General features: G+C 41.6%; 1 protein-coding gene across 1 annotated transcript in view; it reads left to right on the top strand.

The window, feature by feature from the left end:
* The window catches only part of agap1 (ArfGAP with GTPase domain, ankyrin repeat and PH domain 1), a 136,492-nt gene that overhangs the window by 74,912 nt on the left and 40,967 nt on the right, over positions 1-20,613 (top strand). Inside the window, exons 10-13 of the mRNA XM_085348223.1 lie at positions 8,747-8,851; positions 14,578-14,746; positions 16,676-16,840; positions 19,767-19,928. Coding sequence (XP_085204349.1) covers positions 8,747-8,851; positions 14,578-14,746; positions 16,676-16,840; positions 19,767-19,928 — 601 coding nt within the window. The remainder of the gene's footprint in view (positions 1-8,746; positions 8,852-14,577; positions 14,747-16,675; positions 16,841-19,766; positions 19,929-20,613) is intronic.

Genomic DNA, 20,613 nt, shown 5'->3' with positions numbered 1-20,613 from the left:
AACAAAAGGGCCTTAGCTCCTTTGAGATCATCCTGTTCTGTGGAGGGTTTGTCCAGTGATATTGCCTGCCCCGTATCTCCTCCAAGATCCGCTGTCACACTCTTCAGGAGGCCCCGGTAGAGTCCATTGTCTGAGCAAAATAGGGGGGTGATTGAGTGATTAGAGAGTAGATTAGTCTGTATCAATAGGCAGGCAGCCTCCAAGAGGAGAAAAGTTTTCCTTCTAATTTGACTCACACAATGGAAGAAGGAATTATGGTTCATGTTACTGTTCATGTTCCTCAGTTTTAGCTTCAGACAAAGAGGTAAAAGTTGTGTCTTGTGAGCACACCTTTACGCCTCAGAAATCATTTTCTGTGCAATATGTTCGTCCTCGAACATGCCGGACATGTGACAGCTGTGGTCTTTAATCAGAGACCCTCAGGTACGAGCCTTTCCGATGCGTCGTCTAACGAATGACTTCATCTCTTGGCTTCCCCCGAGCTAGCGACCTTTTCTTAAGCACTACCCCACAATACTTCAACCGAGGCAAAGAAGTGAAGGTAGAGAGTGTCTCGGGGAGTTTTGTTTTTTGGGGGGTTGTCTGTCTACATCTATTTGTCTATCCATCCTTGTTTGCTTTCTTTCCGACTGAAACCCAACACAGACCCTTCATGCCCCTTTGTTTTGTTCTCCAGAGAAGAATCCTCATTGATGCCCTCGGACGTTTTCTGTTGCTTAACAAATGACTTCATCTTCCCGCTCCCTGGAGCTAGCGACCTTTTCCTAAGCACTACCCCACAATACTTCACCAGGGCGGCGAAGTGCCTCAGTCGGAGGGGAGAGAGTATATCTGAGGATGTATTTATCTCCCCACATCTATTTTCCAATGTGGAGACCTTGTGAGCTGTCATAGCTGCTCCCCCCTCTCCTCCTCCTGAAGGTAAAATAAGTGTGTCACTAAGCTCGGGGAGGTGAATAATGAAAGATATTACCCATCATGAGGATTTCAACGTGGCGTTCAATTAGCCTGCCTCTCGCACAAACTGATCGCTTGTCATCCTCAGGATGAATGGACAAAATTAATCCACTGACGTCTCCCTCCCCAAAACCCGGGTTTAGGTGAAGGTCTGTGAAAGATGTTGGTTCATCTCTCAGTTTCGTTTGGTGGTGATCAACCATCCACCTCTTAATGCTCCATTGTCTTGTTTCAATTTACTTTCTCTTTTGATCCTGTAGTGCAAAAATATTTCACTTTTTGTTTTAGGATTCAGGTAAAATCTTAAAATGTATTCAATTCAATTTTATTTATACAGCGCCAAATCACAACAGCAGTCGCCTCCAGGCGCTTTATATTGTACAGTAGATCGTACAATAATAGATACAGAGAAAAACCCAACAATCATATGACCCCAATGAGCAAGGACTTTGGCGACAGTGGGAAGGAAAAACTCCCCTTTAACAAGAAGAAACCTCCAGCAGAACCAGGCTCAGGGAGGGGCGGGGCCATCTGCTGCGACCGGATGGGGTGAGAGAAGGAAGACAGGATGAAAGACATGCTGTGGAAGAGAGACAGAGGTTAATAACAGATATGATTCAATGCAGAGAGGTCTATTAACACAAAATGTAGATGAAAGCAACATTTTTTCCCCACTGATTTTTAATTCTTTTCTTCTATTATGCAACCAAAACACATCAGAATACATTTTTGATGTCAGGCTGTGAAAATTAGGGGTGGGTTTTGATTATCGATTTATCCATTAAAATTGATTCTAGCTTGGATAACGTGATATCAATTCTTTAAAATCCTGAATCGATCTTTTAATATAAATTTATTTTGCCCGAAACGCCAGAATTTCAGGTTGAACCTCAAACAATTTACAACAACCACCAAACAGCTAAAACAGTAAATGAGAGCAGGTATTCTGCACAAAGACGTAAACACACAGTGCGGACCCGCCGACTAGGGCTGGGTATCGTCACTGATTCTAGAATCGATTCTATTCCGATTCACAAGGTCCTGAATCGATTCGATTCAATTCGATTCGATTCAATTCGATTTGAATCTGGGAAATTTTCCCTCAGTCAGAAATATTATAATTATAATTTGTATCTATAAAAAGGAAGCTGAGCACGCAAGACTTTATCAAAGGTGTAAACGTCACAGCAGATGCCTTTGTGTCAAAGTAGCTGAAGATAAAACACAGAAAAACATGAAGGTGATTTTCCTGGCCTGGGATTTTATAAAAATATTCTGCAGTACATCAAAAACGAAAGAAAACCATTAATCAATTTATGAACATTACCTCTGAAGCTACAGAAGCTTATCTTGGACTTCAGGAAGGGCAGAGCAGACCCGGCCCCACTTTACATTCACGGGAGCTGTGTGGAGAGGGTACACTCCATGAGGTTTCTGGGCGTGCAGATATCTGATGACCTCTCCTGGACTGCAAATACTACAGCGGTGGTTAAAAAGGCCCAGCAGCGTCTCCACTTTCTGAGAGTGCTCAGGAGGAACAACCTGGAGGAGAGGCTGCTGGTGACATTTTACAGAGCCACCATAGAGAGCATCCTAACGTACGGCATAACAACATGGTATGCAGGGTGCTCAGCTGCGGACAGGAAAGTACTGCAGAGGGTCATCAACACAGCCCAGAAGATCACTGGCTGCTCTCTGCCCAGCCTGGAGGTCACTGCAAACTCTCGGTACCTCAGCAGAGCTGGCAATATCATCAAGGACCACTCTCACCCCAGCAACCAACTGTTTGAACTATTACCGTCAGGCCAATGGTACAGGTCACATAAAACCAGGACAAACAGATTCAGGGATAGCTTCTTTCCCAGAGCTATCACCGTAGTAAATAAGCACAAAAACAATTGAACCTATTCCATACCGTCACTGTCATTATATTAATGCTGCTATCCTGTATATATTGTATATACTATTGTTTGAGTACTTATGATTGTTTTTTTTGTACTTTTTATATTTTACATTTATATTTATTATTGAAACTTGCACCAAGGGAGTGGCACTCCAATTTCGTTGTACTCTGTACAATGACAATAAAGGCTATTCTATTCTATTCTATTCTACAGCGGTTTTATTAGAGACACGGCTAAGCGTTTTGCATTTTGCATAATTTTAAAAAGTTTACATTTGTTCAGTATTGAACGGCAGAAATTAGGTTTTCTTTTCGGAAGTCAATCAATCAAAGCTTTATTCGTCACATGCAGGTTGCCCTGCAGTGAAATGGGACACCCCCCCCCCCCCCCCGACCTTACACATATAGCACAGACATTACATGGGGATACAGGGAAGTGAGCAAAAGGAAAAATACATTTATATAAAAAAGAATTTTTATGAATCGATATCACGTTATCCAAGCCAGAATCACTTTTAATCGATGAATCGATTATTAAAACCCACCCCTACCACCGACGGATCAGAATCAGTGAGATGTCGCCTTTCTCACCCGATGGCACGGACACGGTCGGGGCTGAAAGCCGACAGCTCGCTGATTTTGTGTTTACGCCCTTTTTGCGCTGATTCTGAAGCTGTAGGTTTTATCTCACTCCAAACAATATTGACCGAACCAGCAGCAAAAGAAGATCCAAACTACGCTTCACAAACACATCGTCATGGACTCCCTCTGACTTTTGCTGTTTTGCTTCCACCACAATAAAATCACACTTCTCTCTCTCTCTCTCTCTCTCTCTCTCTCAGTGTACTTCAAGAACAGTTTCCTGTCTAAAAATCTTTTTTCTGCATTATTCACTTGCTTGTCACGCACAAGTCTACCGTTGTTTACAGTGATGTCGGCTGCTGTTTTTTTTCCTTTTACTTACTTCCGAACAGAGAGCCTCATATCTGCTGTTCAAAAGGCTACTGAGCAAATTAAAACTTTAAATTATGCAAAATTGCAAAACGCTTGGCCGTGTCTCTAATCCAATCTCTGTGACTTTGCTCTGCTTCACTTCAGCAGCATAATGTTCATATGTTGATCCATGGTTTTCTTTCGTTTTTGATCTACTGCAGAATATTTTTAGAAATCCCAGGCCAGGAAAATCACCTTCATGTTTTTCTGTGTTTTATCCTCAGTTACTTTGACACAAAGGCATCTGCTGTGATGCTTACACCCTTGATAAAGTCTCGCAAGTGTCAGCTTTCTTTTTGTAGATATAAAAACATGGAAATGTACTGATGCATGATCTGAATTATAATATTCTGACTGTCTGAGGCAAAATTCCCCCAATTCTAATCGAATCGGAATCGAATCGATGCTAGAAATCAGTGACGATACCCAGCCCTAGTGGAAAATATCCGTAAAATTAATTATACAGAACAGCTAGAGGATTATTTCAGGTAGTAGTGATCTAACTTTAAGCCAGAAAGGATAAAAACAGACTGAAGGGCAGAAAACAATTTTGACCCTTTAAAAGCTAAAACTGGGGCTTTGTAGGGAATTTCTGTCTGTTTAAATGGACAGAAATTCAAAAGCGGGATTAGATCCTTCTGTTCCTACTCTTTTACACTTTAAAATTAAATATTGCTCTGCAATATATGTATTTTGTATCATGTATCTTTTTTTTTTAATCACATTTGCTTTCACAGTCTGTACAGATGTAATTGCCATATTAAACCATATTTTTCAGGGGTATTTTGAACGATCATATCCGCTGTGGAAGTTATTATTGCTTTTCTTTTTTGTTAGCAGGGATACTCATAAAGCTATGGACAAAAAACCTTTTAACAAAGGTTTACTTGGCCCCACAGGCGTGATAAATTTTAGGAGTTGATCTGGATCTAGCATTTTTGGAGAGATTCTAGATAGAGTTTTCACCTTTATCATGTTATCTTTAGCAACAACATATCAGGTCTCAGATGGTTAAAGAGGCGTTGGCCCAAAGGGTCTCTGTCGAATGCTTGATCCAGGTGAAGGGCATGACTTTTCAAGCCAGTGAAATAAGAAACAGCTGAGCAGTTTATGTGCTTAATAAATTGTTTTCCTTCCATTTAATGTACAGAAAACTTTTTATTTCAGAGTGAAAAATTCAACTGAATCAAATATAAAGACCATTAAAGAAAACCTTATTTAAGCTTCCAGACATTCACATTTTGGACTCAAACGCTCAGAAAATCTCCAACAAGTGTAGACAAAATAGATCCAGCGCATAGTATCCTTTATTTTTTAAATCAGAGCTCTAATAAAGAACTGAAGGAAAGGACACTGACCTTTGCAACAAGCTTGATGTTCTGAAGAAACAATAACTAAACAGCTGAGCTTTTTGAGCATACAGCTACTTATAAAAACTAACATCTGTATGAAAATAGCTGCATGCACCAACTCCAAATTCCACCAACTGCCTTCTTAAGGCTTAAAGTGTCTAATAATTCAGAGGTTTAGTCAGTGCTATCTTTTTTTCTTGGTTGGTTACTGTCACAGGTTCTTTATTCCTCTTTTCTTTCCTTCAGCATCTTAATATATTTTCTTAACAATCTTAAAGTATTCTTTGCTTCAAATGATTATCGCCAGTGTTTACTTGTCAAGGTGAGTTTACATGAGTGACTCTAATTTCAATCACCCGTCCCTTGACAATAAAAATCCCTCTTGAGTGTTGAGACTGTAGATTTATCTGTTAAATGATCCGTCTGATGGATTATAATTGAAAAGCCCGCACCACAGTTATCTGACCTGAAGTCTTATTGGATGATGGTCGTCATGTAAACACATGTCCTCTCTGGCTGGCTGGCTCTGCCGGGAAACATGTTGGCGCTCGCTCACTAACAGGCAGTAATGGATGATCAGCTGGCCTGACAGCTGCACGGCTGCCGGCAGCTTTCACTTCAGAGCAGCAGGAAGCTCGTCAAGTCGTGTTTAGCGCACCGTGGGGAAGCCCTGTTGTTACACACACGCATACACACTGCTCTGTTTCACTTCCTCGTGACATGAGCTGAAATTAGTGGAATCACTGCTGTCGAGTGTCTGTGGGGAGTTCACTGTCTGTAATACCAGCAGGACATTTGAACATCTATTCTGATATGACCTAAATTATATATCACTGTATTTTTGGGGGGTTTTATGGTGATATAATTATACAATTTAAAGGAATGTTCCACTCAAGACATGCTTCTATCGGTCTCTATTATGTGTTTTTGGGCTCTAAATATGATTTTAAATGAAACATAATCCTGACAAATGTAGGTTAATTCTCATTGTTAGCAGTAACAGCTTTGAAGTATCACTTGATGTCTGAGCTGAAGACAGACTGTTAATAAGACATCGACATAGCTTAGCTTAATGTCCATTGTCATTTTGGTATCTTGTAGCCAAAAAGATGCAAAAGTAGAATGTCAAGATGTCATAAACATATTTATTTCTGCTGTAAAGTTGGTCATCTTAGAGTCTGAAGCTGACTCACTCAAATGGACGTTAGAGGAACTGTAGCTAATTTGGCTTGCTGTGTTGTTGTCACACAAAAAGGCTTGTGTTGTTAATGGCACTAACAGAAGGTTAGAAGGTTAGCTCAAGGTTTGGTGCAGGAAACTGTAGAATCTACCTACCCCTTTGCAGGTTTCCTGAAGTTGGCCGATCAAATTAAACTTATCACTTATCAACTTGTTCACTTCTGGCCCCAAAATCCAATAAGGCTGTGGACAAAACACCAGCCTTGAGAATTTAGATTGGATCTTCTGAAAACAATGGGTTATATCCTTTTTTTAAACAGTCTCTAAATGTAAAACGGTGTCCTACCCAACCTTACTCTGTGTTTCACTGTCTGTAATAGAGGTGTATTATTTTATTAATACAAAACTAAAGGCCTTTCTGGGGTATTTCTAGTTTATTCAATCTTTTATTTTCTACTTTGCCTCTGGTGTCATCCTTACAAGACGAATTTCAGTCTCATATATTACTCTTGAAAATGTATTTTAGACCTTCCAGGGTAAAAATTGGTCTCCTTTCTTTCATAGCTCGCCATCTTGTCCTTTCCTCCCCTGCTTCTGTCACTCTGAGACGTTTCTTCATGGCATTATGTCACCGCCAATTACACTGAATGCACCATCACTGGCGGCGAGGGTCACCCCGGGCCTACCGCGCTATCCCACCACTACTGACTGCCTTAATGAAAGCTGAGCGGCCGGGGCGCCGGCGAGCAGGCTTCTGTCCATCAGCCTGGCCTGTCCGTCTCACTCCCCACTTCCTCATCTTCCTCTAACTCCCCCTCTTCCTCCCTTCACGGCTGGACTCTATTAATACCCTCTGTCGGAGTGTTAATGTTGTAGAGGTCCAGTGAAGTGACACGCGTGGCAGCGCGGCTGTAATTGCTAATCAGCGGACAGTTTTATCCCCCCTCCTCCCCCTCTTCCCTCTGCCTCCTCTTTTTTTTCTGCTTCTTTCTCCTATTTTGATCCCGCTCTCTCGCCTTCTCTTTGACCTTCCTGCTCTCTCTCTCTCCTAATGAAGTGTGGGCGGTGAGCGGGCGATCGCTTGGCCTAAACGGTCAGTCAGCCGCAGCTGATGTGCGTAGGAGAGAGAGCGAACAAAAAGATAGTCAGACAATTAAATGAGCGCTGATTTCCTTCCATCTATTCACATCCAGCTCCTCTCATCTCTGATCTTTTAAATGTTGTTTCTCTCGTTTCGCTCATTAGCTTCACTCAGCCGATTCTGGACGTCATTTAGCTCCAGCGCGCACAAAGATCGAGGAATCGAGAGGCTTTAAAATGCACAATTAGGACTCAAAAGTGGACAATAATTTCCATATATTTTTTGTCCACTTTTGAACGGAGTTGTGTTTTTTTACTCTCTTTTTGGTTCTGTATGTGAAATCACAGAGACATTTGAGGCTAAAGTGTGCTTATAGTTTTGTTTGTTTGATATTGCCAAAGACTGGATCACAGTCGGATCTTAAGCATACACACAAATCCCCCCCAGCACGAAAAAGCTAGGTTTTCCTAAATGAGTCCCTAAATATTTCCATTCATTTCCAGCAAGACTTCACTGTCAGTAACTTTCTATTGGGATGTCTTCCTGCTCACTTTGAAATCAAAGATTCTTTTTTCATTAACTGAAGAAAACTACCATGTAAAGAGTCAAATCTCCTGTGATCAAACCAGTAATTTCTGTATCATCACCAAATTTAACATTGAAACCATCAAATAAGTTGGTAATCTGTTCATTTCTCAAAATGGTTGTACTGTTCACCTTCAGCTGTTCCAACCTTTCCATTAACACATTCATTACCTTCAATAATATCTCTACAAAGCTATTATAAATTTTTAATGTCAAGAAATGAAGAAAAGAAGCGACGTCGTCAAAGTATTTTATTAACAGATTTAGTCAGGTTACAAAAATGGTGCACAACCAAAATGACACCAGAGCTCACTGCATGACCATTTTGGCCTCACTTTGGGTGACAACAGCGAGCATACACTGCCTGTTTGGATTGTGGCATCTGCCCTGTATGTACTCCCACTTGACCATAATGGTGCGCCACAGCTGTTCTACTTTTGCTCTGTCGGTGTGCTTGGGCGCTTGACGGCCACTTTAACCAGAGCTGGTCGAGCTCACCGACGCTGCAGAGCTGCCGTTCAAGACAGCGACGATGGAGTACATCTACATACCGAGGAACTTATCGGAGAGGCTGCGGATTATCATAGTGGAGTTCAGAAATTTCTTTTGCAGATGATGATGCTGTTTATGTTCAAAGTGCACAGCTGCATTGAAAGGCGTGTGCTGACAGTGTGTTTATCTGTGTGTTTTCTGCAGGGCATGCTGCTGAAGAGGAGCGGTAAATCCCTCAACAAGGAGTGGAAGAAGAAGTACGTGACGCTGTGTGACAACGGTCTGCTCACCTATCACCCGAGCCTACACGTAAGACACATACACAATTGCACAAACACATACAGCCACTGTGAATGCTTATTAGACTGCAGCGCTCTGCCAGCCTGCACTGACCTCCATCTATCTGCTGCTCTTCATCTCTCCCCTGCGAGTGTGTGTGTGTTGATGGCTTGTGTATTAATTAGGACTCGTCATCTGTTTGCCCACGTCGGCGCTGATGATGTGAATATCATCTGTAATGTCTCTGCTAATTGCCCCAGCTCTCTGCCCTGTTGGCACAATATCCTGCCCCCGACGCTGCTTTATTATCTCACACACACACACACACACTTTTTTGTGTCTTTCACTCTGTCTGCTGCTCGTTTTCTCTCTGTCCTCTTGCTCAGTCTGAAGTCAGATTAGATGTATTGCCTCTGATAGGTTTTTGCCACATTTTTGTTGTGTAATTAACGTTTTTTTGTCTTTTTTTTTGTTTTCAAAGAATTTTGGCCACGAGTGCATATCAATTTGTTTTATTTTGACTTCTTTTTCTTTTATGTTAAAATGTAGACATACAGTTGTTTTGTGCAAAAAGATGCTTTACAAAATCACAAATTTGATCATAAAAATGAACACAAAAAGCATTTCAGTGTGTAATAGTGTTAATACGGTTACTTTGTTTTCTTTCTTACTTGTTGTGAAAATGTATTCATAATTTTCTTTAATTACATCGTATTTTCCATGTGGGCATTCTTCAGTTCAAGATTGCGTTTTAAAGTGGTTTAATTAATCTGTTCATCAGTCGAAAACTGGAAGAATTTTCTGAAACTGTTTTAAATAACAAAGAAAGGAAGCCAATTTCACATATTTAGAAGCTAAAAATCGCAAATTCTAAACTAAACATAAATGAAATTTATTGATTATTTTTTAAAAATACTGTTTACAGTGGTCCCTCGTTTATTGCGGGAGTTACGTTCTAAAAATAGCCCGCGCAAGGTGAAATCCGCGAAGTAGCCAAGTTTATTTTACAATTATTATACATGTGTTAAGGCTACAAAACTCCTCACTACACGCTTTATACACTTTTCTCAGTCAGGCACGAATATTTTCACACTTTTCTCTCTTATTTAAACACTCAAAGTTCAAACCTTCGTAGAATAATAAGTTCAGTATTATAGAATGAAACCACCCACGGTTGCTTTTGATGGTGCAAAACGTTTTGTCAACATGATTGTGTTTGTTGGGGGAAAACTTACAAACATACAGTACAGCACTTCAGAGTCACACTACTAGTGATCGAAGAAATTTGACCAGCTGGACGCATTCTGTACTGTACAGGAGACACGGCATGAGATTGATTGACAATGGTCTACAGCCAATCAGGACACAATGTGCTGTAAAAAAAAAAAAAAGAAAAGGAAAAAAATGCAAAATTGCACAAAAAAAATCCACGAAACAGCGATGCTGCGAAAGGTGAACCGCGTTATAGCGAGGGACCACTGTATCTCTTATGAAGCGGCGATATTTTTGCTTTGAATCAATAAAGGAATACATGTATGAACTGCACTGGAGGTGACAGGATAAGGTTGGGGTGGATGGAGCGGTTGGAAAACAGTTGATTGACCACTTGATAGTGCTGGGGTCACTACAAGAGATGGGAGTGAAAAATACTGTGGAAAAAATGAGTAAAGGACTCTATAGACATCTGATTTAGAAACATTGTAATTTAGGAGTATGCTCGCTTTCTTTTCATTCTTGTTGGTCTCTGCTCAGTAATTATGTGTTTTGGATGGTTTTTTGGACTTACTTGAACTGGTTTTAGCCTTCATTTCACTGATTCAGGGTTGCTTGGACATCATGTTTGATCTCTTCAGGATTCAGATTGTTTTGTTTGACAACGGATGGCTTGTTTTGTGCAAAGCTGATCAGAAAAGCATGAAAGGTCCCCTCCATGTTGCCTGGATTTTCTTGTTTTAACCCACCGACAGACAAAAAAGTATCTTAGAACCTGAAAATATTTGTTTTAGGTTGAAAAATGACCTAAATGAACAATGATTAGCGCATTTTAGAAGTTGCAGATTATTGTTATGCTGTTCTTGACTAATTGACTATTGGTTTTATCTGCAGAAACATTAAATCACAAATGATTTGCTCAGACATATCCACACTTCACCAAACTGCACACGTCCATCAGCCATTAGAGCAGCTGATGCAGTAAATTAGTGTTAAAACTCATCACTTAACACATCAACACACACAAACCCCCTCCAGCACCAAAAGCCAGGTTTTCCTGAATGCTTTGCATCTGCAGCTCCGGCGTCAATTAACGTGTTTGCGGAGGCTAATCGAATGAAACTCAATCAGCACCACTAATTGCCCGACTATGTGCAAAGAAATCACATTAATGCCGCTAATTAAGTGGATGGCAATAGATGCCACCTAATTGCCAAGAAAAGTCTAAAGAGGAGAAGATCAGGCCAACAAAAGGCGAGAGTAATTAATCGCCTCTTGTCACGATGTGACTCTGAGCAGTGAGAGTTGTTAAGAGCACTTAAGAGCAGAGATTTTTTAGAAACTCTTGTGCAAGAAAGAATGATTAGAAGTCAGTTTTTCTTTTCTTTTTTTGTGTTCATAAGCCTGAAACTAAGGCAAAGAGCTAACCAACGCTGAGTGAACACAAGATAGAAACCAAGATGGTCTTAAAACATTCATTTTTAAACATCCCAAATCCAAATGTTCAAAACGAAATCCAGCAGTAAAAGTAATAATTGATTAGAATTAGAATAGAAAGTTCTAACTTCAGTGAATCTTAAATGCAAGTTCAGTTTTTAGTCTTTAGATAATAACTTGAAGACACTACAGTTTTCTGTCCATTGAGATAATTTTGCATTAAAAGCAATGTACATTTACAGTTTGCATATCAACAGATGTAATTTATAACACAAACCATAAAAACCTGTTATGTAATGTGTTTAAGTTCGTTTAGGCTTTAGGTTTGAACATGGATTATAGATCTCTTCAGGTTTTTTGACACTGGTTTCTGACCTGGTTTTGGGCTTGTTCAGGTAGGTCCTAGGCTTAGTTTTAAACTTATTTAAGGTGGTTTTGTTTTTGACTTTGTACTTGGTATTGCACCGATTTTTATACATGGGTTTCAACGTGGACGTGTTTAGGCTAGCCTTTGCACTTCTTTCTGACCTGGTTTTGGACATGTTTAGATTTTGTTTGGGACCTAGTTTTAGACCTGTTCAGCCTACTTTTTAGACTTGGTTTGTGACCTGATTTTGGACATGTTTAGTCTGGGTTTTGGGCTTGGTTTGTGACTTTGTTTTGGACATGTTTAGTCTGGGTTGTGCATTTGGTTCTGACCTGGTTTTGGACCTGTTCGGGCTAGTTATGGAGCAACTTTGTACTTGTCTTTGTAACTGTTATTAAATTAGGTTTTGTACCTGTCATCTCTGCACCTTCATCACTTTCTCCACATTTTCAGTCTGATCGCAGAGCTTCTTCTTCTTCTCCTTTATCTGCTGTCGTCTGTTTACCCATCGATCGTGTTGTGAAGTAGTTCGCTCTTTATGGATTCATGTTTCCTTTGGCGTCAGCAGTATCCAGCTCTCAGTTCATGTTGCATTTTTCACACTGATGCTGCCGTTAATGCGTCCATTTATACTGACTGCACGCAAACACACACACACTCTTAAATACACTTTCTTTCTTCCGCGTTCATAAGCTGACAACATGTTCTCGTCCTCTCACACACACACACACACACACTCGTCACCACCTGCTGTCGGTTTGTTTGGTCGATACACACATCCGTCCTGGACGCCGCTGCGTGGTGTGGACGATCGGGCCGATGATGAAAGCTCTCAGATGCAAATGGAGACTCAATTACCTCGGTCAATCTGTCGGAGGGGTGTGTATGTGAGTGTGTGCGCATTTGTGTGGGTGTGGAGGGTTTACCCAGCGGGCCCCTGGCTCGAGGGCTCTCCAGTGGCTTGTTAAGACACCGTCGAGAGCACTTGGCTTTGAATTGGCCTTTTGTCAGCCGAGCTGCCAGAGGGAGGCGGGAAACACTGAAAGAGTGTGCGTGTGTTATAAATGTGTGCATTATTATCCAAGTCTGTGCAATAACAGCAAACCGAGGATGCTTTCTGAAATAATGCCACGAACAGTTTGCATTTAACAGTAATTACTTCAACTGTATAGAGCAGCGCAGCTCTAATGAAAGCTGTAGTGTGTCAGAGATGAACACAACATTGACAAAAATGGGGAAAAAAAAGAAACTTTATTAGTTGGTGTCAAGCTTTGGTTGAGTTTAGGTGAGGAATCCAAGTGGAAAGTGAAAGAGGGTTTGGTATTTTCCAGAATACACTGGAACAGGTTATCGTCTTATGGCTTATTACAATTTTTCGACATTCATAAATAGTGAAAAGGAGGCGATGCAGGAAGTTGTGGCTCAGTTTTTCTTTTTTTCAGGTAAATCAAAATAACTTCATGTTGCTTAGATCAGGTATCTGCTCTGAGGTTGGATTTCAGTCGTTACGTTGGACTGATTTTGGGTTATGTTTTTGGACACTATTTAGACAAACTCCCACTTGGTTTTGTACTTGGCTTTGGGTACGTCTTTGGAGTGTTTTTAGGTTCGGTGTTTCCCTTTGGTTTTATCTTAGTTTTAAATAGTTTGTTTTGGCTTTTATTGCTTTGCTTTTGTCTGGTTTTGACCTTGATTGGTTTGGACATATTTTAAACTGGTTTTATAAAGTTTGCTTTGAACCATTTTTGTGGCTGTTTTGACCTACATTTAGACTCATTTATTAGCTTGGATTGGGAATCGCTTTGGGTTGATCTAGACTTGTTTTGTCCTGTTTTATAGTTGGGGCTTGGTTTTATACACATTTTTAAATTTGTAGAGGTTCACTGGCTGGATGTTCTCGACTCATTGTCCTGCTATGGAACATCTGGATCCATTAGATAGTTCTTTGTAATGGTTAAGAATGTGAAATAATTATTTTTTCTTCAGATAGAAAAAAATATATACTTGTAATAGCCTTCTTCTCCAAACCAACACTTATTTCCCTTCTCTATGTCTTAAAAATATATATATCAGACTCTCTTTTTAATCCACAAGCTTTGTTTCTCATCACCACCTTGATCCTGAAGAGGAGGCCGACCTCCCAAGGTGCCGTGCTTCTCTTGGGTCACCACTGATTCTCTGCCACCGTCAGAGAGGTGGGGGTGGATTTAACAAGCACCTCTCGTTCGTCATTAAACACCACTTCTTGTCTGATCCATCCGGTCTGGACCGGAGGGGGGCTCCTCGCTAGGGGGGCTGCCGAGGACCCTGACAGTGGTCGCTCTTGTTTCAGGCACATTGGCGAACGGGCAGAGCCAATCAGAGTCCGAGTGTTGGGCCACTTCAGTGCCGCTTTAAGGGATTAGTGTTGCTTTGTTTTCATTGTATGTTTGACGGATTTGGGAGGTTTATTATCCCAAATAATCCCACTCGTGTTGATGAGATCGCTTACACGCACACTTCATTTTACTTGCTTTGTGTTTTGTGCTCTAAGTGTTGTCCCATGTGTTTGTTTGCTGTCAGTGGGCCTGCTTGGTCAATGATTGCATGTAATTACATTTTTAAAATGCTTTCTCTGGTTTAAACGGTTGTAAAATGTCTGAATACTCGTACGAATAAAAATGGGTTTGAGATTCATGTAGGTTTAAAGATTACGGGACTTCAACACAATAAAGTTTGAATGCTGCCTTCTGTTTGTCAGGACTACATGCAGAACGTCCACGGGAAGGAAATCGACCTGCTCAGGACCACGGTGAAGGTCCCGGGGAAGAGGCCACCGCGCGCCGTATCCACCTGCGCCGCCATGCCGAGCCCCAAAACCAACGGCCTGACGAAGGACATGAGCAGCCTGCAGCTCGGACAGACTTCAGGTGAGGCCTGCAAACTGACACCTGAGAGCGTCTGTATCAGTCCTTCAAACCTTTCAGCCATAGGTATAAGGGAGATCTTTGTCACACCCCTCCTCCTCTGTGATTGGACGGCAATGATTTACCTGAAATTCAACTTTTTTTTTTTACTGCTGAACACCCGTTTACAATAATCAGAATTCATCATCTAGAAGTGCATGCTCTAACGTATCTAATTTTTCAAAACAAAAGCCATAATTACTTATAAGGAATTTACCAGGATGCATTTAAATCTAAATAAAAGTTTTCTATTTAGTTTATTGCAACTTACGTTTTCAAAAATATTCACTCCTGCTATCAAACATCCAATCAGGAAGTCCATTTGTTATAGTTTAAAGTAACGAGTCTTTACGTCAATTTTCATGTGGATATCCAGGTTTAATGGTTAATTTGTGAAATTATTATTAATCACTGTAATTAAGTAAGATACCTGTTTAAACTCCATGTTCATGCTTTTAGATGTCTCATTTTATTTTAAACATCCAAATCTTCTATTTCTTGTAAAATGATACCATAACAACAATAGGTTTTCACATTTCTCCTACTGTTATTGGGAGAATGATTAAAACTGAGATTTCTATTGAGACAAACTAACATAAAGAAAAAGAAATTTGCATTTATTTTCTAAAAGTGTCTTTGAAAGGCTTAAATGTAACTGTCAGCATTCACACGTAGAAACCAACAACGTGTTTGGAGGTAAAAGCGTTGTGTTAAATAACGGAAAAACTGAATCAGCGTTATTGAAATGATGTAATAAAAATGAGCTGAAATATGAAAACATAAAGGAGTGAACATGAAGTCTCGCCTCCACTCAGCAGCGATTAGCCCGTCATCAACACACTTGTTTCCTAATTGTGCTTCTAATCGCCACTCTCGCTCTGACATCATAAACACGAGCGTTGTTTTGTTCGTTCTGAGTCAATAAAGATTGATTGAAAGGAGGAGGGGAAAAATCTGCAGTTCAGCCTCGAAGCAAACGTGTCTTATCACCTGAAGGAAGACGTCGTAAAACAAAAGGTAGAGCGTAATCCTGCGTGTCACACACACACACACATAAAAGCAGCGCTTATGAGGCTTAAATCTCTCTCTCACACACAAACACACACACACATGCGCGCGTGCAGGAGGCCCGAGCTAATAGCATGAATATTCAGTGAGCTGTACTCCATGTACTAATTATTGTCATGAATATTAATGCCATCAGAGTCCTGGCTCCATTCAGCCAGCACCAAGAAATGAGCTGTAATGAGAGAATGAGGAGGAGGAGGGTGGGGGTGACTCACCCTGCTGCTGGACCACACAGCCTCTCACCGACTCGAGGGTTTGATTTAAGCAGCCGGCTCGTGAGAGGCTGCCTTTTATGGCTCCCTCGTGTTTCTGTGTGAAGTAAATGAGAGTGTGCGTGCACGCCAAGGAAGGAAGAGCAGGTCTGCAGATGATCTGTGCCACGCTCGGGACGTTTGAAGCTTAAATAGCAGCACGGGCTTTAAATGTGATTCTCTGGTCATAAGAAACATGCTCAAGTGTCAGTTTTCTTCAGTCAGCTGGTTAAAATGATCAGAATGCCGAGCTAACTGTACATGGAGCCCGTAGTTACTGCTCCCAGCCTGTAGAGGGGAGCGTGACAAATTCAATCCAAAAACTCACCTTCCTCCAGTGATGGAGTCCACAAACCAAAGGACAGCTATGTCCATCTTTGTATATTCAGTGTATGGTGCTATCGTCAGGCTTCCTGTCATTGTCCAATCAGAGGAAAGAGAGCTGTTAGGAAGGAGGTTTCTTAAAGAGAAGCTAACGCAGCTTTTCTCACAGAAGTTATGAGTGATAAGTGAACACTGCAGGTATCTGAATCTTCCTTATATGCCGCATTGACGTCTCCACTTTGTGTTTCAGGCTCGGTGACTAGCAGCTCGTCGGTGTCGCAGATGGCGAGCGGCGTCAGCTTGGTGTCCTTCAACAGCCGCGGCACGGAGGGGATGCACCAGCGCTCGTACTCCGTCTCCAGCGCCGATCAGTGGACCGAGGCCACCGTCATCGCCAACTCTGGAGTCAGCACAGGTCAGTGACCGGCACGCTCACGCAGAGTCATGTGATCCTGAGTTAAACCGCAGGTCACACGAGAAGCTACACAGATGGGACTGAAGGCCCCAGCGTGGAGCTACGCGAGGGGGACTATCATTTGTCTCCCATTGATCCAGCTGCCAGACCTCTAATACTGCCTTAACTGTTTGTCAAGCTAATGGACTGTCTGTGTGTGTATGTTGGTGTGTGTGTCTGTGTGTGTGTATAGGTGTGTAGGACTTAAAGCGCCAGTATTAACCAAACACACACACAGAGCAGGAAGCTGAGACTGACAGCTGTCAGGCTGTGTATGAGCCTGATGTTAAGCTTGAGTGGCAGCTCCTTCTTTGGGGCCTCCAGCCTTCCTCAAATAACGTTTAAAGCTGTGAAACGCTCTCAATGGGCTCCCAGGGGCAACACAAACACACAGTTTCTATAGGTGTAAGGGCACTCCTTTAAGGTCCCTGTGGATCCTTAAAAGGTACTTTATGCAAGAGTAAGATATTAATTAACCTTAAAAATGGTGATGAAGTCATGAATTCTTTTGTCAGAGATCTGAGAAATGTTACAGATCTTACAGCAATATCTGAAATCTAAAAAAATAATTGGGACAAACGAGTAGTCAAGACTTACATGTGTTAACTCATCACTCAGTTCTCAAGCAGTGTCGAGGCCAAAATGATAGGAAATAATTATAGAGAAGAAAAAAATGAGAAAAACAAAGATATTACATATTAAATAAGCTAATGAAAAGATAAGTAGTAATATAACATCTTAAAAATACAGAAAGGAAATTAAAAACAGAAGTAAATAAACTGAGCATGTTAAATAAATAGGAGGAAATACTGCAGATTCAATCATTTCCGAAATACTCCTGTTTATATTTTATTAGGTGGGGTCTGCCCTCCATAGATCAACTGTCAGAGTTAATAATAACTACAAAACTGCTTAAAACATTTGTATTAAACAGTGCAAAGATGCAAAAATAAATAAAATTCTGCAATAAATAAATACTAAAATTAAGATTAAACTCATGAAAAAAATTCAGTTTCTGCTTCTTCTTTGAGGTTTATTAGGCTCACAGGTGCTTTGCCGCCACCTTCTGGAGCATAAAACAAAGAAAAGTTTGTAGTCTTTGGACCAGTTGCTTCTTCTTCTGTGGTGGTTTGTGTGGTCTGAGCAGCTGGTGTTTAAACTGTTGATGAGAGAAAATACACCACAGAAAAACAATCAGAGTTTGGACTGAGAGAGAGTGCAGCAGGATGAGGTGGTTGTGGGGGTGGGGGCAGCGGTGGTGGGGTTTGACGTGGATGGAGCGCGGCTTGCAGATGGGAGGGCCGTTAATCCACGGCGGTTAATTGCGCGCTCGGGGATGGCATCTTGTCAGCAGAGATAAGTTGTCACATTTTCCACTTGAGCTGAGACTAAACGATTGTAAAATAAGTTATGGCCGTCCTTGGGGCTGTCTGCCGTTCGGGGATGCGCCGGCCAGCAAGCGCTCGACAAGATACGTTTGTGTGTGTGTGTGTGTGGTGTGCACACGTGTTTCCATCTGCACACACAGATACACACCGCGCCCGTGTCAGTGTGGCCGCCGCGCCGTGATATTGATGGAAGCTGAATGTTATTTTATTCCGCCGCTAGTCACAGCTGTCAGCAGCCGGCGTGAAGAGTGGAGGGCAGAGAGAGAGAGACTCCACTCACTGTGCTGATAGCCTCGCTCGCCCACAGGTCTGAGCCTGCATGTCGACCGGAACGGGATTCAGTATAGTTTACTTTAATCCATTTGGACCCCGTCAGTGGTGATTCCGGATATTATATATACATATTTATACATTTACTGTTCTGCTTATAAAATAGAGCAGTCGAGGTGTGAGGTTTTGCGCTCAGATTTACTCAGCTTCTGTTCTGTGCCAAAGAGTTTTGCCACCATGCATATTAAGGTCATTAGTGAAGTATCAAAGGTAACTGTGCAGCAGGATCAAGAGCTGAAGCCAGAGTCAGAATGAAGAGCAGGGAGTCCTGTATCTGATGGCCTGGACTTCACACAATCCTGATCGCAATATCAGCAGTGTGAAATTACAGGAAGAGACAAAAGACTCCAGTTTAATCCCACTGATGAAGCAATTCCTCCATAACCTGTAAGTCAACTACAAAGCCAGGTCCAGAGTCCAAAATTAGGCTCACAACTAACCCAGAAGTTATTAAAAATAGCAACCGCAAAAGCTTTTTTAGGGTACTCAAAAACGAAATCAGAAAACTTGTAAGTTCTTCCAAACCAGTACCAAACCAAATTTAAAATCATACCCAAACCTAAGTTAACCCAATGGAAAATTTATTTTGAAAGCAGTTTTAAACCAGTTTAAAAGAAAGTCCCAATAATCCCATTATGAAGTGTAAGAAATAAGTCTGGTGTAACATGAAGGAACCAAGACCCTGAGACTAATTTAGAGAACTGTGACAAGCCCTCGAAGATGTTAAAGGTTTAAAAAAACCAAAAAACGCTGAGGTCAAACCAAAATGAAACTAGTCAAAAACTTAATCCAGAACCAGCTTAAAACCTGTCCAAAGTTCTCAGCAGATAAAACAAGAAAGGCCACTTGTGTATTAAACTTACAACTATCTCAAATTATCTCTGAATGTTTTTCTCCACAACCATAAACTTCCCCTTTTAAGACACTGCAGAAAAAGATGGGTGCCTCGACCTATCCTCCACCCACCAAAAAGCTCTTTGGTCTTTAGAAAGCAAAACCCCCCAAGTAGTTCTGTTTAGTTATATTTGGCATCAGTCTACAGCAACAGTTATTTTACTGATGGGTAAAGATCCTGCAGTATTATAGTGAGAGAAGCCCATTGATCACTTGTGAGCAGTATGGCAACAGTGTAGAGTTCTATTTGTGATTTTATTTGGTTAAATTTGCAGACACAGGCCTGGGAGACTCCGTCTGCTCCAGTCCCAGCATCTCCAGCACCACCAGTCCAAAGATGGAGCCGCCGCCATCGCCGCACGCCAACCGCAAGAAGCACCGGCGGAAGAAGAGCACCAGTAACTTCAAAGCCGACGGCCTCTCTGGTACTGCGGAAGGTAACGCCATCTCCCCTCCCCCTCGCCTCGCACTTTCCCCGCCTAGTTCTTTAAAAAAATACAAATGAAAACATCATCTTTAAAACTGACCCGACCTTTATTTTCTAGTTTTCAAATCTTAAATCCCACTATCTTTGTAAAGTTTGTGTATTGATGCTACACTCAACAAAAATATAAACGCAACACCTTTGTTACTGCTCCCATTCCCCATGGGATGGACGTAGAGACCTAAAATTCATTCCAGATACACAATATAACCATCCCTCCCAAACAGGGGTCACAAATCAGTCCAAATGTGTGGTAGTGGGCACATCTGCCATATTGAGATAATCCATCCCACCTCACAGGTGTGCCACATCAGGATGCTGATCTGACATCATGAGTAGTGCACAGGTGTACCTCAGACTGCCCACAACAAAAGGCCACCCTGGAATGTGCAGTTTTGTCTCACAGCAAAATGCCACAGATGCCACAAGCAATGAGGGAGCGTGCAATTGGCATGCTGACAGCAGGAATGTCAACCAGATCTGTCGCCCGTGCATTGAATGTTCATTTCTCAACCATAAGCCGTCTCCACAGGCGTTTCAGAGAATATGGCAGCACATCCAACCGGCCTCACAACCGCAGACCTCGTGTAACCACACCAGCCCAGGACCTCCACATCCAGCAGGTTCACCTCCAAGAT

This window comes from Diplotaxodon limnothrissa, linkage group LG23, assembly GCF_057381915.1.
Source record: "Diplotaxodon limnothrissa isolate DT_005_m linkage group LG23, D_limnothrissa_male_GT1.1, whole genome shotgun sequence".
NCBI lineage: Eukaryota > Metazoa > Chordata > Actinopteri > Cichliformes > Cichlidae > Diplotaxodon > Diplotaxodon limnothrissa.
This window is presented reverse-complemented; position numbering and strand designations above follow the sequence as displayed.